This window comes from Ochotona curzoniae, unplaced genomic scaffold (assembly GCF_017591425.1).
Source record: "Ochotona curzoniae isolate NIBS_2020 unplaced genomic scaffold, NIBS_Ocur_1.0 scaffold_4505, whole genome shotgun sequence".
Classification (NCBI taxonomy): domain Eukaryota; kingdom Metazoa; phylum Chordata; class Mammalia; order Lagomorpha; family Ochotonidae; genus Ochotona; species Ochotona curzoniae.
The window spans coordinates 5986817-6014155 of NW_024467118.1; the positions used below are offsets into that span (position 1 = coordinate 5986817).

Genomic DNA, 27339 nt, shown 5'->3' on the forward strand with positions numbered 1-27339 from the left:
GTAAAGAATTCTTCAATTTGATTAGCAAGAAACCTGAGGGTACAGAAATTCAGGGACTTGCAAGTCGTTCGCTTCCCAGGCTTCTCTCCTTGCACATACGAAATAGGTCTGACTTCTAAGCAAGCCAAGTTTCAAAGCTCAACATTCACATTTGATAAATTACTATGTAAGGAAAAACTTGAACCCAAACCATGCTTGAGAAGGCTGTCTTAGTTACGTGGCTATACCATCTCTGTAACACAGTAAAATCAGAAACAGGTTCTTACCTCTGTCACCCAAATTCTCTTCAGAAGAAACGGTGACATTGAGGTGTCCTTCCTCATGCAGTGATTCCCTCGAGCCATTTCCATCTCCATCTCTCTCTGAAGGGGCCTGGTGTGTCCGTCCGTTACTGGAATCGCTCGCCATAGTCAAGTCCCGCTGACATGGAGGCACGGCCACAGCTATGTGGTGGGCAGCTGGAAGGATCTCAGTGTGAGAAGGAACCATCTTTGACTCTTGGTCAATAATACAATCCATAGTGGATTTCAGGCTATTCTCGGGTTCCTGCTGCACAGGGTCAGAGGAATCCTCTGCTACATTGCCTTGGACAGGTAGCACACCGTCAGTTCTTTGAGCACCAGTATTTTGTGTTGCCAAACACTGAGTCCTGACAGATGGCTCCTCAGGAATGTGGGCGGACACCTGCTGTGGTCCTCTGTGATGTTCTGGAGAGTTGGCACTCCTCTCCAAGTCCTTTCCTGCCGAACACTCAGCTGTGCTGCTGCCCCCTGCCAACTCCACCTCTGGGCTTCTGCCCGCAACATTCTTCTCTTCATTAGCTCCGGGGCACGAGGCACACTCCTGTCGTCCTTGCCCTGTACACACAGCACTCGGCTGCCCTGCCCTGGCAGAGGGCTCATGGAGCAATGCTGGTTTCCCGTGTTCTCTCTCGGTGCTCAGAGCCATCCCGGGGCCTGTTTCTTTGCCTCTTGGGAATGGCCCAGAACACTGACAGTTATTTTCAGCAAGGAGGCTGGGCAGAAGAACCTCGCATTTGCTCGTTATTATTGCTGACAGGCTGTTGTTTCCTTCTGGGTTGTTTGCAGTCAGCTGATTGTCTCTGTGTGTGTTTAGGCTGGCAACCACGAGCACACACTCTGCCGTGCTGGTAGAGATGATGGCAGCATCACTCAAGTCTTCCACTCTCGCAGAGGTGGCCTGATCTTCATCCCGGGTGGCAGTGCCAATCATAACTGCCTCGCATCCTTCAGATGTACTTGTGGAAATCATGGCTAAGTCACTCATCTCTTCTGCTAGTGTGACCGAGGGATGGACTTCCTGAGGCACGGCACTGGACACGGGACCCTCGCAGTCTTCCCCAGAGCTGGTCGAGATAATGGCACTCCCGCTTTCCCCTTCAACGCCAGCCCCGGAAACAGAAGCTTCACAGTCTTCTGCTATGCTGGTGGAAATTAGGGCACATTCATCTTTTTCTTCTTTGCTGGTTGAGGCGAGAGGACTTTCCACTTCTGCGGGTGCACTGGGCGTAGGAACCTCAAAGTCATCAGCACTTGCCGAACTTGGGCTTTTAGCTCTTTCTTCTGCTGCTGCCACTGGCAGCTGAGTCTCAGCACCTGTGGCGGTTGTTGCACTGGAAATAGGCACTTCACATTCTTTGATGCTTGTGGAAATCATGGCACACTCATCCTTCTCTTCATTTCTGTCAGCACTAGGTTGGCTTTCATCTCCTGAAACTGCACTGGGCATGGGAGCCTCAAATTCTTCCAAATTAATTCTGTTACCTTCCAGATTTTCTTCAGCTCTCAGAGTACCTGAGTGACCTTGACCCAAGTCAACCACTGCACTTAACTGATGGGTGTAGTCACTTGTACTGGTGGAAATCACTAAGCCTTTGCTTTGCCTGTCCCCGCCAGCCAGGCTCTTTGGGTGAGGAAGGTCCTCAGTGGCGGTAGTAGCCATGAGACCATCACGCTCCTCATTCTCTACGGAGGTGATGACGCCCTCATCTTCTTTCCCACTTGGTGAGGTGTGGTCAACTTTACATTCTGGGACTACACCAGATACAAGGTCATAACTGCCCCCAACCACGCCCGTGGAAATGGTGGTGTCTTCCATCTTTCCTTCCCTGGTGAGCTGACTATCACTTTGATCAGAAACTGCACTTGTCATGGGATCCTCACAGCCTTTTGGAATTGGCATCACTTCACGCTTTCCTGCGACTGCACTGGTCACACTGCTTTCCACAAGCCCTTTTGCACTGGAGCAGATCTCTGGGTCTTTGATTTCCTTCTCAGCACCACTCATGCTGTCAACATTACTTTCGTTTGCATTTGTGATGGCTGCTCCAGCCTCAGCTTCCACCTTTTGTACTACAGGACCAATCTGATTGTCCCCTTCTGCACTTTCACAAATCAGTACTCCTTCACTTTCTTCTCCAATCCCTGTGCAAGTTGAGGCATGGACAATTTCATTCCCTCTTCCAGTACTAGTCACAACACCCTCCCCTTCATCATCCTCCTCTTTTGCACCTGTGCTGGTCACAACGCCCTCATCATCACATGGACCAGGGGCAACTAACAGTGCGTCGGTGACTTCCTTGGCCACTGTGCTGTCCATTGCACTCTCTCTACTTTCTTCTGACTCAGAACTTATTGCAAAACCTTCACTGCCATCCTCTGAACCCGTGCAACTTGCTGGCCCCTCTCCATCTTCTTCCGTGATTCCTGTGCTGGTGACGGCACTCTCTCCTGTGCCATCATTCACCGAACCATCTCCGTCCTGGGCGGTGCTAGTTCCGGGGGGCATCACATTATCTACCAGGACCACGTCGGCACCTGTAACCACGCGCTCCTCCTGAGGTCCTGCCCCTGTTGCTGAGTAGATGACAAAGTTATCACTTCTACTTTGTGTTCCTGTACACGTTACTGTGCCATCTGTTTCTTTTTTAGGACCCATTCTTGTCATATTTCCCTGGGACTCATCGACATCTTCACTGCTGACGGATCCCACTCTTACCTCGGTCCCAGCACTAGTAACTGCCCCATCACTTTCAACTTCACTGATGAAAGCAATGGTTCCCTCCACTATTTCTGAGGCTCTATTTGAAGAATCACCACATTTTTCCTCAGAGCCGGCACTAGTTACAGCATCATCTTTTTCCTCACTTACAGCTCTATTCACATTAGCTTCAGCTTTAACTATATGCACAGCCACTGGCTCTGCTGGCCTATCTTCAGATTCTGCCACAGACCACTCTGCACTCTCTCCTTCCTTCGTGCTGGTGAGGAAAGTCTCACTTTCAGCAAATCCTTCTGTGACAACACCCCCACCTTCTTCAGCTGCAGCAAACACAGTGCTTTCCCTGGCTTCGGACCCACTCTGAACATGATTGCTTCTCTGGCATGCTCCTACTGTGAAACCTTCGTCTGCCTCAATGCTGGTGCAAGGCAAGGCCACCTCACTCTCCTGTGTTTCCGAAGAAGTGGAAGCAACATTTCCAGCCTCGCGTGGATTTAAAGTGACACTGTTGTCCTTCCCATCACTACTGGAAGCGACAGAAGTCTTTTCTGTCCTGACAGATCCACCTGCAGCACTCTGTGTCTTTCTATCCCTTTGATGGGACACAGAAGAGGCAGCATCTCCAGCACTGGTATCCACCTCATTGCTCTCACTCCGTTTGTCACCATCCACGGACATGTTTATTATGTCACCTGCATTTTGATTACATTCAACAGATTCAGCACCCCTTTCTGTATTCATGCATATCACATGATCAACAGCAATCTCACCCATGTTTCCACTTTCGACTGCAGCTATACATCTCTGCTTTAAGATGGGCTCTGCACTCATGCCACTTGTTTGGGTCATATCCATCAAGCTATCTTCTTTGCGAACACACTCATTTTCTACAATCATGTCTGTTGCCTTGCTAGCAAGAGACTGGTTTACTTTTCCTTGTTTAGTATCTAATAAGGTGGCTTGGTGAGCTTCTGGAATGTGTCTTTTGCTAGTCATGTCTGCTTTTGCTGGAGTAGCAACTGTGGGACATTCACCACCTTCTTTGTTGTTACTTATTCGAGAAACTTCTGATTCCTTAACAATCAACCTTTGGTTAGGAACAGCCAAGTGTTGCACAAGCAAGGTGCTGCCTGTGCCGAGTTCTAAAACAGTTCTTTTGTCAATGACAGGGGTCACATCTGAATCACCGGCTTCTTTCTGAGGTACAGGAGTTCCTGAACTTAAGGACAGTGAAGGGCCTACATTCATGGAATGTTCGAGAGCAACACATTCTTCAGTGGGCTTGGTTGTGGTTGTGCTTTTCAAAGTCTTTTGTGTCCTATCATTTTCTGGCAGGGTGTTAGGTGGCATTCTCTGACTAGTTTCGCAGTCCACAATCATTTCACAAGTTCCCTGTGGAACAGGTTCTTTCTCTCCGGGGTTTGGTTTGGATACAGCGTTTTGGATCTGTGCTTTCTTGGTCAGGATACTTCTATGATCAGTATGCTTTTCAGAATTACCAACTCCTGCTCCACGCCCTGATTTGCAGGATGGAGCTGCTGTTTTTGAATCTACTGTTGAAGTTCTTAGTTCATCCTTCAGAACTGTGGCAATAAGTTTTTGTTTCATAACATTTTCAGAGTCTATGTCTGCTTGAGAACCATTATTGGTGTTGTTTTGGGTTTTACAAATGTCTACTATGTTTTCAACAGCTGGCTCGGAATCAATGTCCATTGGCTCTCGCTCGGGGATCAATGCGCCATCACTACTCTTTTTTGGTCTCAGAAGGGAAGAACTACCAGGAGTAGCGGGAGTGTTTGCTAATTTTTCTTCTCCTCTGGTCATTTCTTGTGATACGCTTCCTCTCCGATTTTCAGACAGCCTTTTACTTAATTTCTTTTCTACGGCTGAACTATTTCCTCTGCTCTTTCCAGGATTACCACCCTTGTCGTCTGATTTACCTTCCTCCTTCTTTTTCACGTCTTTACTACTATGCTTTAAGGTTCTGTTTCTGTGCCCATCCGACAACTTTCTCTCAAGTCTTGACGAACTCGAATCTTTATCCCCCTTATACTTCTCCTTTGCCGAAGCTAACTTGGCTCTGTGGCTAGACTCTTTCTGTGTGGTATGTGCTGTAGCAGCAGCACTCTCCAACGCAGGTTCAACAACAGTTTCTTCTACAGTTTTGTCTTCAACTTTCGACTTCCGTGGTCTTTCCGACTCATTTTCTTCTGTGTTCTTCTCTTTCTCTGGTTTGGAAGGGGTGCACGGTTTTGTGATACTTTCTTGTAATTCTGCCTCAACAACTTTTAACTGTTTGCCTTGACTTTTTGATTTAGATTTTAACCCAAGTTTTTCATCCAGGAAGCTCTTTGTCCTTCGCTTCTCCTTGTGAACATCTTCCGGTTTTAAATTACTGTCTAGGTGGGCAGAGTCTGCACCACACTTGTCTTCTGAGTAACTTTCGCTTCGTCTCTGTACGGCGGCACCGTGCTGTTTGGAGCTGGGAGAATCTTGATGGATTTTGGAATCACTTGACCTTCTTGACCTGTGTCCTGCCTTAGTTTTTTCAGCTGACGTGTTTCTCTCCTTTTTGTTGCTTTCTTTACGCACATTCTCATCTGTTTTTATAAGATACTCAGAAACTGGCTTCCCATCTTTGCCTAAAATCGACAATTTCCTTTCATTCCTATGTTTGCTTTTCCGTTCGCTTTTCTCCTCTGAAGGAAGCTTTTGCTGACTTTGCTTCTGTAGATTCTCCTCCGGTTTTCCTCCTTTCTCAGACTGAAGCTCAGCTTCGTCACCTGTTTTATGCACACCGTCGCCTTTACATTTATGCTTTGCGGACATTTTGTCTTCTGCTAGAGCTTTCTCTTTCTCAGGCTTCTCCTTGGAGGACTTGGCATCCTTCTTAGGTAGGCTTTTCAAATGCAATGTTTCAGAATCATCTTTCTTTACATGCTTTTCATGTTTGAGTGTGCTCTTCTGCCGCTGGAGGTCGTCAGGGACACCCTCTGCACGCTCTCCTTGCCTCTTCGCCTCTCTTGACTCAGTGTCTTCCTGCATCCCCTCCAACATGACAGGCGTAGACGTGCGTCTCTTATGTTCCCTCTCCACTTTGGATTCATTTTTGCTGTCGTCGACTGAGTGTAAGCATTCTGAGAGTCTCCGCACAGGTTTGCTTGCTTCGCTTTTTGCGTGAGCATGCTTGGGCTCCTTCGAAGAAGATGCCTTATCCTTTTCACAATGCTGTGACAAAATCAGGGTTAGAATGTGAAACACCAAAACTAATTTTTAGATTCAGATTTAACAAGAGCACATTTAATATGCTGAGCACTGCTACAGGTGTTATCCAATGCAAGCTGCCTACAGTAGGTATCACTATCCCAATTTTATGCATTTGGAAACTCAAGTTCAGTGTTACTCAACAGATCGATTCAGGGAACAAGGACGTGTGCGAGGACCGAGTTTGGATGTGCTCAAACACTGCAGACATCTTCAGAGATGCTGATTTTCCTGCGAGTCATTCATGTGTTCAGGAGACTGACTGACTACCAACATGATCATTCAAATAGCGGGGAGAAATCCTTAAAGACTGTGTGGCCGTGGGTGAACCCCACACTGAGTTTCCTTAACATCAACAACAGCATTAATGCACTTCTACTAGGATACATAGGGACGTGGACATTCTGAGACCTTAATGAATCTCTTAAATTCTAAAACAAAGCTAATTATTTTAAATATGCCATTAGAATACCAGGATATTTTTACAAAATATGACTCTAACTTTTGAATACAAAATTAGGAGTAACTTATTACCTATAAAAAACATTAAATTATTAATTTTTCCTACTGGACATTTTGACATCTAAATATTTCAGTCACAGAATTATGACTATGCTTGCACAGATAATTATTTAAATTCAGTGTCAGCAAAAATGTATCCTAAGAATATAATTGAAAAACCAGGAAGAAATGTATTCATTTTACATATTTTTACCAAATAAAATAATCACTTCTTGGATACGATCTCCTTAAATAATAGAAAATGCTTAAATAAATTATAATATATCCATGCAATACAATAAGATCCAATGATGAGATATTATGAACCTCACAAGGTAATATGAAATGAGAATTAGCATACCAAAAGGAATTCAGGCCATAATAATAGGGAATTAGAAATGCTGCACATTTAGATCTCTTATAAAATTTGGGGGGAAAAAAAAATCAAACTATACCCAAAGTGTCACTATAAGGAACTAAATGACCCAAATCTTAAAAAGAGTTATTGGAAACAAAGTCTTATTAGGACACACCTCACTTGCTTTGAGGCTTTCTTTGGAATCTTCTTCAGACTGCTGTTTCTTTTTGGAATTCTCTTCCATATTTCTAAGGGGACAAAAGTTCAAAATGAACTGTGAATACAAAGTTATGATTTCTCAAGAAGGCTGTAGAAAACGCTTTCTTTTACTACAAATACTTATTTGATAAAAACGGTCTTGTTACATTTCAATTGGTATCCTGTTCTGGGGGCTGGCATTACAGAACGGGAAGCTAGCACTCACAACACCAGCAGCCCATACTGTTCCTGCTTCCTGCCAACATGCCAGGGTGGCAGCAGAAGATCCACAGGCCTGGGCCTCTGCCAGCATGTGGGTAATCTACATAGAATTCCCGGTTCACGGCCAGAGCGAAGCCAGGAGCCAGCAGCTTCACCACGTCTCCCACAGTTGGGTCATCATCTGCTGCTTTCCCAGGCACATTGGCAGGGAGCTGGATTGGAAACAAAGCAGCTGGGATGTGAACTGGCAACAATGAGATGCTGGCATGACAGGCAGAGGCTTAATCCACAGGGGCCACTCTACTGGCCCCCAACTCAGTCTCTTAATAAACACAAACAGAATTAACAACAACAATAAAAAAAGCATTTCTTGCCAACAGAGAACACAACCCCAAATGTGGCATGAACTACTCTTGAAGCTGAAGAGTAAAGCATAATTAAAGCCAAAACTGACGTGTGCAGGGTGACAAACACTTTATAGGTAACAATTCCATTTTAAGAGTTTACCACTTCTGAGTAAACAGGACACTCTGCATTTATTGAGATCAATAGGACTGAAGGATAATAATAAGCTAATGCCTTTTCTACTGCTTTTAATAAAAAACGAACTCCTTTTACTGTTTAATTGATCTAGCTATTTTTAAGTCTGTTACTAATTCATGTAATTGTAGTTTGATAAAGCTATAAAATGTAGCCCATGGCTCCCATGACTTCACAGCTGCTTCTCAGAAGTACTCTGGCTTTTTAATTCTCACACATTTAGCAAGGTTCTGGCTCGGTCTTTACCAGATACAGAGGCAGGATACTGGTATACATGCATGTAGTATACATAAATAAATACAACAAAGACTGCAGAATGGACACAATCACTGTGAGTAGGTGATGACGGCAGGACCAGATCAGAGCACTTCCTGGGGCCCCTATGCGCACTCAAGTTTGGGGGACAACTGTAACACTCATGTAGATGCGCTGTTCAGAGGGGAGGAGCTAAACCTTTCACCAGATTATTAAACAGATCTGGAACTCTAAGAAGATTTAAACGCTGCCTTTTAAAATATTAGCAGGACAAATTACAACACTGAAAACGAAACTCTAAGATCCTTCATAGCATGCAGTAATGTACTGATCAGGGCCAATTTATTTTCTTTGGAAACACAAAGAGACAGAGAGAGATCGTCCACCTGTTGGTTTACTCCCCAAGCGACCACAATGGCCACAGCTGAGCTTATCTGAAGCCAGGAGCCAGGAGCCAGCCAGGTGGGTCTCCCACCTGGCCCAGCCTCCACTGCTCTCCAAGATGCATCAGCAAGGAACTGGATGTGAAGTGGAGCATCCAGGCCACTAACTGGTGCTTGTCTGAGAAGCTGTGCCTGATAAACCACAGCACCATTTCTCTGAGGGTCAATTCTTTACAGCCATTTGCAACGCCTCTCCTGTGAGAGTGAGCCAGCAGACAGCCAGCAGGGCGACTCGACGGGAACACACCAGGTAAAACATGTACCTGGAATCTTTTCTTCTTTTTTTGCTTAAGGCTACTTTTTTCTCTAAAACTTTCCGTTCTTTAAGTACTTCTTTAATTCTGGGGACTTTGGGTTCTGAACTTTTTGTTGTTGAGTCTTCTAATTCCATGCTGCTTTCCCCTAGTGAAAAATTAATAAACTTTATTTCAGAAGACATTGTTATAAACAGCATATTAATTTTCATTCATAGTCTCCAATCACAATAAAAAATGCAAAATGGTACTAATATTCCTAAACAATGCTGGCATGAATGTCATATTTTAGATGGAGAAATTTTACTTTTCTATCAAATGATCACACATGTACATATGTGTTTATTCCACAGAAACAATGTTCAGAGGGAGCTGAATTTTCGTTCAACATCCAGATAAATGTCTGACACTTTAGTTAACACAGATCATGCATTAACTTCATTGACTTCAAAGCTTGAAGAAGTTTGTTAAAAAGTTATTTTCCAGTAGAACTTTGTTATGCCATCGCTGGAAAATAAACTGCTAACACATGAGCTGCATGAGTAGCTATTTGATAGACAATGTTCAATTACATCAATGGAATGTAAAGAAAAAAAATGACCAATCGCATCAAAAAAATAAACCAACTCTTCTACACTGGAGACAAGATCACTTTACCTTGCACTCATTCCTAGATGCTAACGGAGGACAGAAGACAGTTTAAATACTAAAAGCCCACAGCCACTATACCTCGACTCTTAGCTTTGGAAGACTTTGTCTTTTCTGCTTTCTGTTTTCGTTTTTCTTCAAGCTTCTCTCTATTAATTTGCCTTCTTAAAAGCCTCTCTTCTTTTTCTTTAGCCTAAAACCACAGAACATACAGACAGATCACCAGGCAAAACAAAGACATTCTCACTTAAGAAAAAAAAGATAAAGCTGTAGCTTGCCCTTCCCATGTTCTTACACATCATACACATCTGGAGGAGAACAGAAAAATGAAAGAGATTAATACGGAATCATGCACAGCTGGCACACAGGTTCGGCTCCATAGCTGCTTGACTATTCTTAGGCTTTAATTTAGATTCAAGTGACAGACTACGTAGAAGCTGGTCTTCAAGTTGGGACTTTGTAACATCTTATATTCTAATGTTTCTGAAATTTTAAGTCATTTTAAAATTGATATAAATGTACAATGAGGTAGAAATTTTCTCCAAAATTTTGCCATTAATTCAATTTCATATCTGATAACTAGAAGTATTTTCAAGTTAATTAAGAAAATGTATGGACTACATTTACTCTTATTATCATGATGGTTGCACACAAATCTTTGACTGGATTCATTCTTCATGTAAACATTTTCACACCGTGAATCATTAACGTAAGCAGTTTTCCACTACTGTTCACAACGACACAAACATGTGTATCTTAAGTGTAATCCTACTGCACTGACTTAAACGATGAGGTTCCTGAAGGCAGTCTGCACATCTGGGCTGTGTACTTGGCACACAGACTGTCCCAGGTTGTTAACAGTACACTAAGCCAGCAACAGACGAAATGGGACTTACAATGGACTGGCGCCGCTGTTCTACAGTCAGTTCATCGTCAGAATCACTGTAATACTTTGAGTAAAGATACGGTTTGTGAACATAGGCATGCCGTACACTCTTTGCTTTTCCTTCATTACACTCAGAAGTTTGAGTTTTTGTTTTATTCTGTTTGTTTTCTTCATCTGGAACAAAGTCATCAGAAAGAAGAGCTGTGAATGAGCAATGAAATCAACATGATGCTCCATATATGTAGCAAACTAGTATCAATATAGGACAAGTGTAAATGTAGCATTAAATGAAGAAATACCAGTGTGAACATTCAGAAACTGACATTTAATGAAGTTATCATCTGTGTTTTATTCCTTAGCAATCAGCTGCTTGCACATAAAAAGAAAGGAAATGGAAAATTAGCCCTAACAGTTACTTAGATTGATAACTTTAATAGCTTTTTGAGCAGAAAACAACTCACAAATGTGGTAGCACTCAGAAGCACAAGACGTTAAGAGCCAAACCTGAGCAGTGTGAGCAGTCAGATTTAACAGGGTGAATATGGAAGCAAAGGCAACAATCTGAAACTAAAGTAAAAGGGCTACCTAAGTGGTGAAGCAGGACCTCTGATGCTGGTCCCCAATATGGGTGTTCTAGGTCCTGGCCACCCCACTTCCTAACCAGCTCCCTGCCAATGCACCTGGGAAAATAGCAGACCTACTGTTTGGGCCCTGGCACCCACATGGGAGACTGGATGAAGTTCCTGGCTCATGGCTTCAGCCAGGCTCATTCCTGGTGGTATAGCTACTTGGGGAATGAACCTGTATTACAAGATACCTCTATCTCTATATAACACTTTCAAGTTAAGTCTATCTCTTAATTCTTTCAAGTAAAATAAAAATAAATATTAAGAAAGTAACAAGAAGACACTGGATTTACTATGGCTAGGCATTTGCCTGATTAGGTGGAAAATTGGCAGTTTCTGACTAATGAAGCTTCAAACTCTTTCATTACTATTTTAAAAATTTACACTGAGTTCCACGGCACTCCATCCCCAACTGAAGTGTTTTGTTTGCTTGTTTGTTTTGCTTAAGGAGTCCTGGAACGATGTTAGGGTGAGAGCTTTGAGAGTGAAGGAGTAGTAACCTGATCTCAACAGCCAGGGGGGCAAGCAACTTGGGACCACACGCTGGACCCTCCACAAGAACTTGCAGAAAGGCTCGGTGAATGTTCCTGACTGGCAAGACTCGTGCCTACTGTCAAGGGAAGCAGCACCACGCACAGCTCCACAGGGAAGGACGATGGAAGCTCTCCACCAGAGACGTATCCAGACCATGCCCTTTGTTCCTATACCTCGGGCGATTTTAATCTGTGTCACTGAGCTGTAAGAAATTGTAACTGTGACACTACCTTCCAGTAGGTTCTGCGAATCCTTCTGCCACAGGAATGAGCTGAAGGGTGGTCTTGAGAATCCCTGAATTTACAACTGGTGTTAGAATGGAGGATGTAGACAGTGTTTTCCCATCTCTCTCTCTCTCTCTCTCATACACACACACACACACACACACAAATAAAACCATCTCCACATACACTAACTGATGTAACCCTCAATGATCCTAGCGAAGAGAATTAAGATATGGACCATCAAGGCTTGTTTGTTTAATAAAACAAACTCAGTATTCTCGCTGAGACAGATCACCTTGCAGCTTAGGCTCAGAAGCAAATCTTCCATCTATAAACTCTCATGGCTTTTCAGGATATAGCCATCAGAACACACCACTATGTGTTCAATGGGAATTTGCAAACAGGCAAAATGCCTCACCATCTGATGTAATTTCCCCTTCTTCCATGCTATCAGACATCACAACTTCCTCCTCAGTGTCTTCTTCAAAAGACGAGAGGTCACTGGTGTGCACGGAGCTCACGGTGATGTCTGTGAGACCATCCACATCCGAATCGATCAAGGAGCACTCTGCGAGAAAACACAGACAGCAATCATTACGCTTGTCAGAATCCAGTTCCTGAACCACACTGAAACTTGTCTGCTTTAAATACACTTCAAAGAAATTCAACTACCAAATAAAATACAGCTGTTTCCCGGAAAAAAAAAAAAAAAAAAAAAAAAGAAAAAGGCAAACTAGTATCCTGTAAAAATGTTTCTGATGTGAGTGGAATGCACAAAAAACAAATCTTAACTTACTGAAATATCTACTACCTAATATTTCTGCCACCTAATAGATTTAACACACATACATAAAACTGTGGATTAAGTTACTTGAAATAATGTGTGCAAATATATTACAAGGCTTAAATGATAAAGTTAGTTTCTCTTTTAAAAGATACATCTGTATAGAATATAAACCAACTTGTAAAAAGTTGACCACTTTTATTCATTTATTTTTAAAGCTTACATATGGGCCTGGAGCAATGGCTCAACTGGGTAGCCCCCTCCCGCACCCTGCAAGCACCAGGATGCAATATGGGCACTGATTCCTGTCCTGGCTGCTCCACTTCCCACCCAGCTCTCTGCTTGTGGCCTGGAAAAGCAGCAGCCCAATGCCTTAGAACCCTGCACCCACATGGGAAAGCCCAAGGGAGCTCCTGGCTCCTGGATGCAGATCGCCTCAGGTCTGGCCGTTGTGGCCATTTGGGTGGTGAACCAGTGGATGGAAGAAAACTTAGTCTTTCTGTAAATCTGCCTTTCCAAATAAATAAATAAATAAATAAATAAATAAATAAATAAAATTAAAAAAATAAAAAAGAAAAAGAGAAGGTGAAGCTCTCCTTTCTTTTTGGACTGATGGCATCCATGCACATGTGTACTGAATTAAAAAAAAAGTGTACATATGTGTTTAGTCCTGAAAGAAAAGTACTAAAGTTATTGAAATCTGAAGGACAATCTGGCGCTCTCCCTTCCCCCAGATACTCTATTCCTTAAGCGGCTACTGCTAACTGTAGCTTTGTGCATACCTTCTTTTGTCCCTTCACCAGTTTTAGTTTTATTATTGTTCTTTTCCAAAGGAAGTTTTGTGCTCTCCACTTCTTTATCCTTGATTTGTTTTTCATCTTTTCCTTTTTGTGTATCTTCACTTCTCTTTGAGTAATCAAGTTTCTTTTCCGTCTTTTCTTTCTTTTCTTTCTTTCTTTCTCCTTTTTCACTGGGATCTGGCTTTTTTTCTCCCTTGTCCGTTGATTTGTTTTTTTGGTCACTGCTTTCCTGCTGAATGTCCTTATTTGGCAGAAGTAAGCCATTATTTTCTTTTATGTGATTCTTAATTTCTTCAACTGGACAAGGGAGATCACTGAACTCTTCGCACTTGGAGGTTGCTTCCAGCCCATCTGCTCCAGCATCGGGAGTACATTTTTCTTTATCAGCGATATCCTCTGAAGTCCTCTCTCTGTCCGTGCTGGTATCCGCGCCTGGCTGAGATGGCACTCTTTTTGAAGCTCTCTCACCTGTCTTGGCACTTGATGTTTCTGTTGAAGCCCTGGCAGCATTAGCTTCTTGGTTAAGAGAAGTGATGGTTTCCAAGATTGACATAGCATCATTGGCTACATTAACACTGGGTCCAGGAGCAGGGATGCCTTAGAGGAAAAGACAAGTTTTAGAATATATATTTATACAGAAGGTAAACACTTCTGCTGAATCAATGCTACACGCCTGTGTCATCCTTATACTATGTATACGCTGCTTGTCTCTAGCCTCCCAAATACCAGTGTTAGTACACGTTAGGCAGTCTGAACTCTATCTTTCTCCAATGGAGCACTGCAGGAGGGTATCATGCAAACGCAACAATAGTCTAACTTTCAGAAAAGCAATATATTTTCTAATTGTTCTCTGTACCGTAACGCACATATATACCTGTAGTCTCTCACCATTACTAAGACAGGCTTTTCATCTTACATTTGTGTAAAACAAGAAAAATAACATGCCAGTTGAGGAATCTGGATGATATTTACATAGATATGATTTTACCAACACAGGCAAATACAGAAATGTGTTAAAGAAGCACAAGGCGTTGGCTAGGCCCCTGCTAAGAGACTGCTGCACCCCAGGCCAGGACGCCTGCGTTGTTAAGTCCCGACTCCGCCCCTCATCCCAGCTTGCTTCTGTGCTGACAGGCATTGGGCAATGGCTGCAGCTCCAAGGTCACTAGCACCCATGCTAGGAGACCTGCACTGAGTTCTCAGCCTCCTGGCTTTGGCCTGACCCAGCTCTCACTATTGAGAGCATTTTGGAAGTAAATCAATAGTGACAGCTGCATGAGAGATCTTTCTTTATCGCTACAGTTCTTTGTCTTTCTGCATTTCAAATAAGTTAGGGGGGAAAAAAAAAGAATTGAGTTTCCCTAATTTGATACTCAATCCAAGAAGAGCATTGAAACTGACAAAGAATAAAAGCAAAGCACCTTGTACAACGATGGAAGAGTCTGTCTTCTCCTCTTCAGGCACGGTGCTGCCACTAGCTTCCTCTCTGTGATTTAGTGTGGCCAAAAACTCATGCACAGCTTTCTCTACCTGAGGTCTGAATGTGTGGTTGATCTTTGGATCCACAACCTGAGAAATAATTCGGTCGATACCAGACTCCAACATTCCTGATCTGAAACACAGCATGGTTTATAAAAAGGTGAGAAAGTTTTATATCATTTGCACTTACTACTTTGAAGTAAAACTGTAAATATTATCCACATATATGTTCAATGTGAAATGGCCTCAGTTCATTCATCTGGACAGAAAGAGGAGACAATTGAAAACAAGTTAAAACGACAGTGGAATTTGGCTATATTGTAATGAAAATAGCCCATCTGTCATTAGCGGAAATCCTACAACTGACAAAAGAAAAACAAATCTAAACAGCCTCGGAATCAGACCCAGCACACTAGAGGCCAGGAGCACCACACCCTTTCCCCCATCCCTACAGCCTGGCCCAGGACACGAAGGAACACATTATGACCGAAAGCTGAGTTCTGGGCATAAGATAAATCTATGGACTTTTTTCAAAATGAAAAGCAAATCTTTTATAACTTCATGAAACCAGAACACATGTGAAGTGTAATTTCATCAAAATAAAGAAAAAAATGTAGGAAAACAAAAGTAAAGCTTGAGACTTCTGGCGTTCTTTTTACTCTCTCTTTGCTATAAAAACCAGATGATTTATTCATTCCACAGTTACGTTATGAATGTCTTGTACATAACAACTGCCATGCCGGCCCCTGAGCAGCTACAAATCAGATCTGGTCCCTGTTTCTGGATAAAAAGGCAGAGGCAAACAAGTTTTTGTATTTACAAGAGGATGAGCTCTAGTATACTATGTGTATGACAGGAAGAAGGGATGATCACATATGTATAAGATGGCTTGGCAATGCTTCGTGGAGAAGACATCTGAGCTGAGTGTTGACTTCTGTACAACAGAAGGACGGAGTTGGCTCATCTGGTTAATTCTCGGCCTGCAAGTGACGGCATCCCCTGCAACTGCCAGGTCATTTCCTGGACACTCCACTTCCTATCCACCTGCCTGCTTATAACTTGGGGTGGGGTGGGAAACAGTGAATGATGGTCCCTGCACCCATGTGGGAGAGGCCCTGAGGATGCTTCCGGATCCTGCCTTTGGATCGGCACAGCTCTGAACATTGCAGCAAGTTGGGAAGTAAAGCAGTGGATGCAAGATCTTTCGCTTTGTCTCTCCTTCTGTCAATCTGCCTTTCTAGTAAAAATAAATCTTAAAAAGAAGTAAAAAAGGAAAGGAAAGAAAAGAAAGAAAGGTGCTTATGTCACATTTGAAAGACAGAGGAATGGTGAGAAAATTAATGTCCAAAAAGTGCTTTTGAATCATGGCAGGAGTCTAAACAAAATAAAGAATTCATTTCAAAACCATTTTCTTCCCAGGACTGGTGGAGTAGAAAGCCTCAAGACGACATAGGAAGATGGAGTGTTGGTCACTTCCATCCTCCAGGTCCCAGTCTTTCTCCACAGCAGGGGTGAAAAAGCAGCTGCCTTTACGTATAACAAATGCTATTTTTAAGTGTGGTTCTGTCTAGAGTGGAGGATGGATTACATCTTCATTTCCTGAGGCACCTTGCTACCTTAGGATACTATAATTCTATTATGTGGGTCACAGAGAAAAACGAGCCAACACAGCATAAACTAGGTTACCTGCTTTTCACAGTTCTAAGATTTTAACAAAAGCAAATTTTGCAACCATTCTGAAGCCTCAGAGGTATGTTTAAAATGTGGCAGAAGACAAATAAGGAAAGGCAATGTTAAAAGGTGTTTTAAGGTGTACGCACAAAGCGGTGGCTAACGTCCTCGTCTTGCACATGCCAGATGGCATCCCAGTGGCCCTGCTCCACTTTCCATCCAGCTCCCTGCTTGTGACCTGGGAAAGCAGTTGAGGACGGCCCAAAACCTTGGGACCCCGCAGCACGTGGGAGACCAGGAAGAAGCTCCTGGCTTCATATCAGCTTAGCTCTGGCCATTGTGGTCACTTGGGGAGCAAATCAGTGGATGAAAGAGTTTTCTGTCTCTCCTCCTCTCTGTATATCTGCCTTTCCAATAAAAATAAACAGAAATCTTTAAAAAAGTCAAAATAAAAAAATCCCTATCCATTCCAAAATTACTGTTTCAGGCTTTCTTTGACTGCCTAGGCTTCTGCCTCTTGCCCTGCAACAAAACAGTGTACTTGCGACTGCTGCTACGGGACTGCTGCAACGGTGTAGCAGCTAAAAGCTACTGCCTGTGACACTGGCATCCCATGTGGACACTAGGTCAAGTCCTGGCTGCTCCATTTCCAATCCACCTCCTTGCTAATGCGCCTGGGACACCTGAGAAGGATGGTCCCAGGGACTGTGCCCCAGTATTCTAAGTGACTGAGAGACCTGGAAGAAGTTTCTGGCTGCTGACTTTGGATGGGCCTAGCTCAAGCCACTGCAGCCAGTGCATGAAAGATCTGTCTGTCCCTCCTTCTCTTTCTGCAATTCGGCTTTTCAAAAATAAATACATCTTTGAAACAAAAACACCACTGAACTTCAGTCCTCTTTCATAGCAGTCAGCTCTAACATTAAATAAAAGAGTCGAGAGCCCAGTGCAATAACGTAGTAGTTAAAGTCCCCGCCTTGTACGCACAGGGATCCCATATGGGTGCCGGTTCTAATCCTGGCAGCCCAGTTTCCCATCCAGCTCCCTGCTTGTGGCCTGGGAAAGCAGTCGAGGATAGCCCAAAGCCGTGGGACCCTGCACCTGTGTGGGATACCTGGAAGAAGTTCCTGGCTCCTGGCTCCGGATAGGCTCAGCTCCAGCCACTGCAGTCACTTGGGGAGTGAACCATTGGATGGAAGATCTGACTTTCCAATAAAATAAATAAATCTTTAACTGGAAAGGCGGATATACAGAGAGGAGGAGAGACAGAGAGGCAGATCTTCTACCCAATGATTCACTCCCCAAGTGAGCGCAACGGCTGGTGCTGTGCCAATCCGAAGCCAGGAGCCAGGAATTACTTCTGGGTATCCCACATGGGTGCAGGGTCCCAAGACTTTGGGCCGTCCATGTCTGCCCTCCCAGGCCACAAGCAGGGAGCTGGATGGGAAGCAGAGCTGCCAGGATTAGAACTGGCGCCCATATGGGATCGTGGTGCGTTCAAGGAGAGGACTTCAGCCGCTAGGCCACGCCGCTGGCCCCCAAAATAAATAAATCTTAAAAAAAAAAAAAAAACCAAAAATAAAAGTCTAGTGCTAATGACAACCTGGCTCTTAGAGGTTCGGTGACTGCGAGGGACCCCAAACTCCTCAACAGCGGGAAGCCACAGTGCTAAGCTCAAGCACAAAGCCAAAATGCCACTGGCTGGTGTTTCCTTGTTAGCTTTACTGACCTTTCTTTTAAAGTCTGTTAAGATCATTATTCAGAACTTTGTAAGATTCTCAGACTTTGTACAAATCAATGCCCAAGTAGAATAAAATTCTCCCTTCCTACTGAGTCAGCAGATTAACTAAGTTGAATGATATTAAATTACTGATGTTAGACCACTTCTGTCCTACAAAAATGGCAATTGCAGTTGGATCAATCTGAGCCAAGTGAGTATTTCTCAGGGTAAACGTATGAAAAACCTATAATCATTATTTCCACCTCTAGACCATCAGTTTGAATATAAGCAAAATAATCTCTTTAAGGGAACTTTGTAATGTTGCTTCAACATCAGAAAACTTTAATTAACATCCCAGAAGGAGGACAGTCGAAACTGCCCAAGAAAAGCCAGCTGTTTTCCTTCTGAAGATGCCTGCAGAGGGAAGGCTTCCTTCTCACCCACAGGGAGTGCTCCCGCACGGAAGCATGGGCCCAGCAGGAAGGCCTCTTACCACTCGGCAAACATGATTTTCTCACAATGTCTGATACTGATACACGCAATTTAAGTGCTTGATCTTCACATGTGTTATGTTGAGTTTAGCTGTCTTTTTAAATTAAAAAACTAGCTTCCTTACCTTATAGATGTAAAAAGAGTACATTTAAATTCCAGGGAGTAAACCTACAATTTATGACTCCTGACATGTGAGGAAAATGAACGCAAGATCCCCTAAAACATGCTTTTAAAGCAACGCAAGTCATATGTGAAAAAGGAGGTAGACACACTTGAATGAAGGGGCTTTGCCTGTAAGCAGCAGGGCTGTGCACAAATGAGAATGGCCACGGTGGGTAAAGCACTGTGTCCGCCAGCTTGCGTCAGCACTGCCTCCCTCCCAATTCCTGCTCCATTTTGGTTACGGTTCTCCTGATTTCTTCATGGAAATAAGTAGCCCTCCAGCACTGTCACCCAACAGACCTCTTTTGTCTCCTCTTTCTTCTGGAAATAGCACTGACTTTTTCCCAGCAGGTGTCATTATGCAGCCGTTTAATGGCATCTTTGGATCTCATCTAGACTCTTTTACAGGTTCCTCACACGTCCTTTAAAATCTAGACAACAAAGCTATTGTTGATTTCTCTTTTCTCTTGTACACCAAGTTCATGTTTCCAGTATTACCTGTGGCTAAATGGATCTGTCTTTTAGTTAAAGTGTCAATGCTGACTTGACTTCCTGTGGCTTAGAACTATTACACCAGATCTGTTGGTAAGATTACTACAGGACTGGATGGAATTAAGAGGTGGTGGATATTAAACAAACTTGTTTAACTGTTTAAAAACCTCATTTCATTCTCAAACATAAGTATTTGTCAAAGCAGGAAGACTGAGTGTTCTTTAGTTAGCTGTGAAATAGGAATGGAAAGTCGACACGTCTTGTCAAACACTTATATTCAAGAACAAGCTGAGATTACGAATCAGAGGATGGGGTGGGGGTCACTCCGCATTCCTGTAAAGACCCCAGCTCTTCTCATTCTCTTTATCTCACTTCACTCAGAATGACTGACAGACTTACATTTTTTCCCTTGCTGTGTTATCACTAACCAGCTAAAAGCTACAATAAAATGAAGGGGGGAAAGGAGGGAGAAGACTGTATCAGAAAGTCTGGACTATAATCGGGGATTTTTAATGTCTTTACAGAACAATAATAATAAAGTATGTACTTTTAGGGTCAAGAAAATAAGTATAAATGTAATTGTGTAAGATTTGATGGCATTTGCCATCTATTAATACCACATCCAGATTTCTCAGTTACTGTCAAAGTCCTATTGTTATTTCTTTCCTTCGAAATACTTCTAAGGTCTGTGAGAACAAAGTTATTACATTTTGTAAGGATAATGCAAAGTAATATGGCTACAAACCAAAATTCTACTGCAGTACATGACATAACCACACCAAACCTGACAGAATTAGCAATGTTATATTAAGTCACCAAACTTTTCAATAGTGTCTCTGTTTTCAGGCAAAATGGTTGGGTCACTTTCAAGCCTGCCTAGGAATTCTGTGAGACTTACTTGAGGACTTGTTGTCTAATATTGTTTCTTAGTTGATTCTTGTTGAGATGAGGACTCCAGGTATGAGTTGCCAAGTGGTTTGCAACAAAGTTGTCTACACGCTGTCTCAGATTCTGATAGGCTGGCTGGAAAGAACAAACACACACTGATGTTAACAATCCTCCCTGTGTTATACTGTTATACAATATGGACAGTCTCAAGCATCTCCAACAGTGTTAATATTGTTCATGGTATCAATATGGCAACAAAGAAGCACCGCTCAGGAAACCCTGTTTATAACTTCATCTGCCTGGCAATGTACTGCATGTTTTGTTTAAAACAAGCTGTTTCAAAATATTAAGAATACAAGAGAGGACAACATAAAAAGACAAATGCTGCTGTTAGATGATTTGCAACAATGAAAGGGAGAGGAGCTGAGGAAGTAAGCCTTCTTTGTGAAGGTAGCACAGAGTTGGAAAAATCCAACTTCAAGTTTCACAATGTAGCAGAAAAAGGGAACAACTTCCTTTGCAGATAAAGCCAACAGTGTAAGACAAGACCAAGGGGATAAGAAAATGCATGGGCAGGAACATTTGGGAAGCCATCTAACTGGCACCCCAATGTGGGTGGAGAAGAAAATGCAAAATATCAGAGAAAAGAAGCTGGAAGCCTAGGTTAAGGCCAGCTGGAAAGCTTTAGAAACTTCCACAACTTGAAAATATTAGGGTAGAGAATGGGAACGTATTGCAGGCATGAGCAAAGGGATACGGTAACTGAGCTTTCCGAATTAATCCTATGTGAAGAAGGAATGCACTTCCCAAAGCATGTCATAACCAGTGATGAAGGTCTGTACTGAGCAGGCAGAACTGGGCTGAAGGGCATGGACTCCAGGGAAAGGCATGCCAACTTGAAGTGGGTATTTCTTGTGAAAGGCAGTGGCACTCAACCACGAATCATCTCATCCCCACTCTGAGCTCCCAGAGGACATTTGGCAATGCCTGGAGACAATTTTGGTTGTTACAACTGAGAGGGGTGCTATAGAAATCTGCTGGGTAGAGGGTGGGATGCTGTTAGCACAGGGCACCCCAAGGATCACGGGGCCATCCTGTATGGGAGCCATTTTGAGTCCCAACTGCTCCACTTCTGATCTGGCTCCCTTATGATATTCCTGGCAAGCAGTGGAAACAGCCTGAGTGCTTGGACCCTGCGCCCATGGGAGACCTGGAGGAAGTGCCAGACTCCTAGCATCACACCCATGCCAGGCATGTTAAAAGCTGCTCCATGAAAGTTTTCAGACAGTATCCAAACACTGGCCTTTACCATTTGGGGAGGAAGGAATCACAATTGCTTGGCAGACGCGCTCTTGCCTGTGACAGATTACGCTCTCTAGATCCTTGCTCTTCAGCCAGTAGCTGCCAGTTAGCACAAGCAGCCAGAATGCCTTTGTAACCGTTAGGCCTGCTCCAGCAGCGTGAGAGGTGGTGCTCTATAACAGAGAAGACGTACCAGTAACTGGATCTTGGACTACCCAAGGCACTACTTTTTGGGGTGAGAAAGGTTGATCTGATCTGCTAAACTCAAATCTCTCTTTGTTAAGAATCCTCAAAGACTGCTCTGGTTTAAGTGCACTGAGCTGCATTAGTCTTGTTCTTGGAGAACATCTGGCAGGTCTCAGATGTGTATGTGAAATGTAACCCAGTAACTGCCACAACCCTATATGGCACAGGGGAAACTTGATCACAGAAGGCAGGAGGTCCGAAGGCACCAGGAGGCAGAAGAGACTCAAGGATCCCATTGGTGTGTTCCTCCTTTGTATAACCTGAGACCATTAGTGCTATTTTGGCCTATTTAAAACATTGATCTGAATATTAAGTGCTTATGAACAAAACTTTGGCTTTCATTATTTTTTGGGACTTCCAAACTTATTTATTTTTTTTAAATAGAAAAAAGGAGAATACAACAGTACTCAGTAAATATCAGTATTTTTAATTGAATCAATCACCAAAACTTCTACCCAAGAGAGAAGAAAAAGAAGGGTACAGAAGGAAGGAGAGGACCATCATGAAGGGGTCAGGGGAGGAGGGTCTTCAGACCCGCGAAACTTCTAGTGAGCACCTGACAGCTGAGGGATGAACATCAGCCAGCCCTGCCTCGGGAGACCGGGTCATTTCAGTTCTACTCTATTCTCCACCATGGTAACAGGGAACCTTTGGCCAGTGTTGTGGCACAACGAGGTAAGCCACTGCCAGTCGCACCGACACCCTACGCGACAGCTAATTCGACGGTTGCTCCAGTTCCAACCCAGGCCCCTACTAACGTGCCTGGAAAAGCAGTCATACAGGCCCCTCATATGGGAGCCCCGGACGGAGCTGCTGGTTGCTGGTTACCGTCTTCAGTCTGGGTCAGCCCAGAATGTTGCGGCCATTTGGGAAGTGACCTTGTGGATGGAAAATCTTTCTGTCTCTCCCTCCTTTCCTTGCCACTCTTTCAAATAAAAATTAACCCATAAAAAACAAACATGGGGACTCTATGATTCCTGAACTTCCCCAAACAACATAAAAGGGCAAACTACATGAAACTGCCCATAGTCAAACTGAATTTTCTAAGAGCATTTTAACACGCCCACGTGTATTTTCCTTGCTAGAAGGTCCAAGTAACTTTCGCCACCCCCCCGAGAAAAGTTAATATTATTAAAATGAATTTATCTGAATGGCAGAGACTGAGAGATGTCTTCCCCCTTTCGTTCACACCCCTATTGCGTTGTCTGTAACAGCCAGGACTGTGTCAGCCGGAAGCCACGAGGCTTGACCTCAATTTGGGTCTCCAATGTGGATGGCAGGGACCCAGCTACCTGAGGTGTCCCTTAACGCCTGCAGGGTGGGCGGCAGCGGGAAGCTGGAGCCAAATGTAGGGCTGGTCCTCCAATGCGACACTGTGGGACGGGATGCAGTGTCCCAGGCGACCTCGCCCCAATCACTGTGGCAAACTCCTGCCCCACAAGCAAGGCTTTAACGTCCAGTTTTGAAAGGTGCCGGCTGGACTGTCAGGCACACAGCAATGACATTTAGTGAAGGCGGAAGGAAAAAAAGTGAGGCCTTAGACCTTGTTGGTCCCCATCAATCAGCATTTAACAGTCACATATTTGCAGTCACAGTGATAACACTAGATTCCTGTGTTTCTGACAACAGCAAAGTGTTGTACTGGATACGAACAATCAGCTTTATCTAAGTAACATTTACCTAATCTTTCCCTATTGAAAAATGACAAAAAAAGGCAATTGGCACTATTTTTTTAGAAAGTCCCTAAAAATTCCCAGGTGAAAACTAGACAAGAGGTTTTTATAAAATTCATGCAAAATGTGTATTACTAAAAACAAACAAACAAAAAACCCAAACAACTATGCATGGATTTGAACATTTTTAGCACTAAAATAAGCTTATCTTTTAATCCCATTGCTTCATAAACGCCACAGCATCGCTGCAAGACCCGAGTCGGCCCCTTCCACAGGGGGGACCTGGGACCTGCCCAGGCTCTTACACCAGGAGATGGCCTCACATTTTTGGAAACTCTGGAATCCTATACATCTCACCTTAAACTCCCAGAAGAACCTACAGGTGCTGTAAACACCTCTTTCTCCAAAAAGCAAGCCTCCTCAGCAGAGTGAAACATGTCTGCTGTCAGGAAACCCGGACCCTCACTCTATGCAAGCTGAGCTGACCGGGTCTAAGGAGACTTAAAGAAGAAACAAAGCAGGCCCCCGCCCCGAACCCGAGGACTTGTCCACCAATCCTGCCTTCCACAGAGAATTCCACTGGTTTTCCATCCCACCTCTCCGACTGCTCCTTCCTCCTATAACTTTGCTCACTCCTTGCCAATCCAGCTCAGTTGGCCCGCTCCCGCGGGGGTATCTGGTCTTCGCTCCAGAGCCATTCCTTTCCCCCTGCAGCCCCTCTTGTCCCTCTCCATCTACCGTGCTGAACTTGTCCTCGTTTCCTGTTTTTCCTCCAGCAGCTATCTGCTCTCACCGGGGCATCCTCTCTTGCTCAACGGTTCAGTTCCCTCGGCAACCACGGGCCTTCGCCACCTAAACCAGGCAGCCACCAAAGGCCCCGTCTCCCAACCCAACTTTTCCCGCGGCCACGCTTGTGCCTTTGTATCCTCAGTGCTAATGCCCAGCAAAAACACAGTGCAACTATGTCGTTTCAATTACCACTGAAAGATTTCTCCAAAAGCCAAGGCCCTGGTCGCCTGCAGAGCCGGCAAAGAAAGCAAAAGCCAACTTGGATACAAAGTAAACCGGGTCCGCGGAGGGAGAACTATCCGGGACGAGAAACGAATCCAAAAGTCAACACCGCTCGCACGAGTGTTTCCGAAGCAGTCTACGAAAGGAACCAAGACTCGCTCCGACTCCCCGTAGGGGCGCACTTCCAGCGCCCAAGCAGTGCCCGGCATCCGGTGGGCATCTCCACACCACGAGCCCTTTTACACCGACGACAGGACCCCGCGAATGAATGAACGCCCGGCGCCCGGCTCGCCCTGGTGCGCGGAGAGGGGCGCTGGCCCCGCGCCCCGGCAGGTGCAGTGGCCGCCGGCCCGTGCACGGCCGCGGGACACCTCCCGCTGCCCGCCGCCCCGGCCCCCCGCACCTTGGTGTCCACGTCGGCCAGGCAGTCCCTGCGGAACTGGTCGAAGAGCCCCTGACTCTTGAGGTGGTTCACGATCATCGCCACGAGCTGCGGGTCCCCGGCTCCGGCTCCCGCGCCGCCCGGCCCGCCCGAGCCGCCCGTGCCCGGGCCCGGCGGCGGCGGCGGCGGCTGCGGCTGAGGCGGCGGCGGCGGCGGCGCCGGGGGCGGCGGCTGCGGCTGCGGGTTGGTCGCCATGGTGGCCTGCGCCGAGGGAGGCTCCGGGGAGGCGGCGGCCGCGCAGGTCCCGCCGCCTGAGGGAAGCCGACTGGATGTTGTTATGGAACCAACAGGGGAGCCCGCGCAGCCCCGGAAGTGAAAGGGAACCGGGGGAAGGGAGGAAAAGGCGGCGAGAACGGCGACGAAGGTCCGTGGACGGGGGCCGAGAGGGGCCAAATCCCGTGGCGGACGGGGGCGGGCGCCCTCGCCAGGCCGGGCTGCGCCGGAAGCGGCGCCGAGGCGGCTGAGGTGGCCGCCGGCCGTGGGCGGCAGTCGACAGGCGGCTGCCGAGCAGCGCCCTGAGCCGTAGAACTGTTCGACCCGAGGCGGCGGTCCTCGGCCGCGGCTAGGCCTGAGGGGCCCGCTGCGGCGCTCGGAGCAGCCGGGACCGTACACGACCACGGTGCGGAGCGTTGCAGGAGCTTGCTCTCCCAGAGCCCTCCCCGCAGGTGGCCCTCCAGCCCGCTCGGCCGCCTCGGGAGGAGGACACCCCGTTTGGGAGCCTCCGGGGTCCCGGTGGTGGTTACCATGGTGATGACAGGGCGCGGGAGGACAGCGTGCTGTACCTGCCAAGGTGTGGCCTCCAAGTTACTGTCCGGGCTCTTAGTGGTTCGATTTTTGCAAAAACACCTGGGCTAGGTCTGATTCCTATTTCCAATTTTCGATTCAGGGAGCTGAGGCAGAGAAATTAAGTTGTGCAAGAGTACCCAGCCGTAAAATTGCCTGAGTTTGGACTGAGTTGTCTTTAAAATTCAATCAAGGCAAGGTAACTATTACACATTCTTATGGTTATTAAGTAGCATGCAAACTTTATTGGATGATACGATAAACAGGTGAGGTGCATTGTTTTTTAAAATTGATAAATAAGGATGAGTATGTTTTATTGCTAGAAGGCTCAAACATCAGCTCTGCCCCCTTTTAATAGTTTTCGTAGACCTGGAGGAGACAGCTCTCAGAAACCTGTTCTGACAATCTAGGATCCACCTGGGAAAGGTGGAGGTTTTCATTGACTTCGTAATCTCAAAAAACCAGATTGAGGACCTGGGAGTTGATCCTTCCGTCTGGGGTGGGAAGCCTTTTTCTTCAAGCCGTTTGGGCGTTTATAAAGGCAGTCGCATACATTTCTATGTCTTGTACAGAAGTATCGAATTGCCAAGTTTGCCTGCTAGAGAACGGGTAGGTTTTCCGGTCCGTTCTGTGGTCTTCGGGGCTTTGACTTGCGCACCCGGCACCCGGTGTTGCCACACTGCCCATGGCAGCTCCGAAATGGCAGCAAAGGAGCCAACACCAGCTGACTTGCCAAAGGAATTGTTCTTTTTCATCCATTGACTTCAGTTTCGGAGAAATAAGCTTTATCAAGATGCCACATTACCAGGAACTAGAGGTGTTTTCTTTTTTCAATGAGAGGTTTGGGGAAAATAGAAGTATTGGTAAATTTTGTAGTTTTGCAAGGTGGTTTTTATTAATAGGTGGTTCAATTATGTTTTTGCAGCTGCAGATTTACACCTTTCAAGTTAAAAATGTCAAGAGTGAAAAATGTTTATCCAATAAGCCTAATTATAAATATTTTCATTTCCACCAAATCATGTTTACTTTCCACCCAGAAGTTTGACTTCATTATTTCAATTAACGTGAAAATCATGTGTTTTGAATGAATAGAATGAAATTCACAGAGAGAAAGTAGCAGGGTGAATCTTAAAAGGCTTCATGGCTGAGTAGTTGAGATTAAAATATAATTATTTCGTTCATTTTCGAGCTTAGTTAAAAGAAAATCAGTTGAGATGGCCTGGTGCCATAGCCTAGTGGCTAAAATCCTCACCTTGCACAGTCCCATATGGGCCCTGGTTCTAATCCTGGCAGCCCCATTTCCAACCTGCTTCTTGCTTGCGGCCTGGGAAAGCAATGGAGGGCGGCCCGAAGCCTCGGGACCCTGCAGTTGCCTGGGAGACCAGGAAAGAGCTCCTGGCTTCTGGCTTTGGATCAGCTCAGC

General features: G+C 45.0%; 2 protein-coding genes across 3 annotated transcripts in view; both read right to left on the reverse strand.

The window, feature by feature from the left end:
• Positions 1 to 25423, reverse strand: part of BOD1L1 (biorientation of chromosomes in cell division 1 like 1) — a 58534-nt gene extending 33111 nt beyond the window's left edge. Inside the window, exons 1-10 of one of the 2 annotated variants that reach the window (XM_040966444.1) lie at positions 25095 to 25423; positions 20470 to 20594; positions 14980 to 15170; positions 13541 to 14155; positions 12393 to 12542; positions 10601 to 10764; positions 9786 to 9897; positions 9066 to 9204; positions 7320 to 7392; positions 267 to 6249 (exon numbers count right to left, since the gene is read on the reverse strand). In XM_040966444.1, the coding sequence (XP_040822378.1) occupies positions 267 to 6249; positions 7320 to 7392; positions 9066 to 9204; positions 9786 to 9897; positions 10601 to 10764; positions 12393 to 12542; positions 13541 to 14155; positions 14980 to 15170; positions 20470 to 20594; positions 25095 to 25328 (7786 nt within the window). In that variant the 5' untranslated portion in view covers positions 25329 to 25423. Of the gene's footprint in view, positions 1 to 266; positions 6250 to 7319; positions 7393 to 9065; positions 9205 to 9785; positions 9898 to 10600; positions 10792 to 12392; positions 12543 to 13540; positions 14156 to 14979; positions 15171 to 20469; positions 20595 to 25094 lie in introns of both variants that reach the window. The other variant, XM_040966441.1, reaches the window with a different exon arrangement.
• Positions 25409 to 25879, reverse strand: LOC121146756 (classical arabinogalactan protein 4-like). Its single transcript, XM_040966320.1, has one exon. The coding sequence runs from the start codon at positions 25877 to 25879 to the stop codon at positions 25409 to 25411; it is 471 nt and encodes a 156-aa protein (XP_040822254.1).
• Positions 25880 to 27339: the final 1460 nt, after the last annotated feature.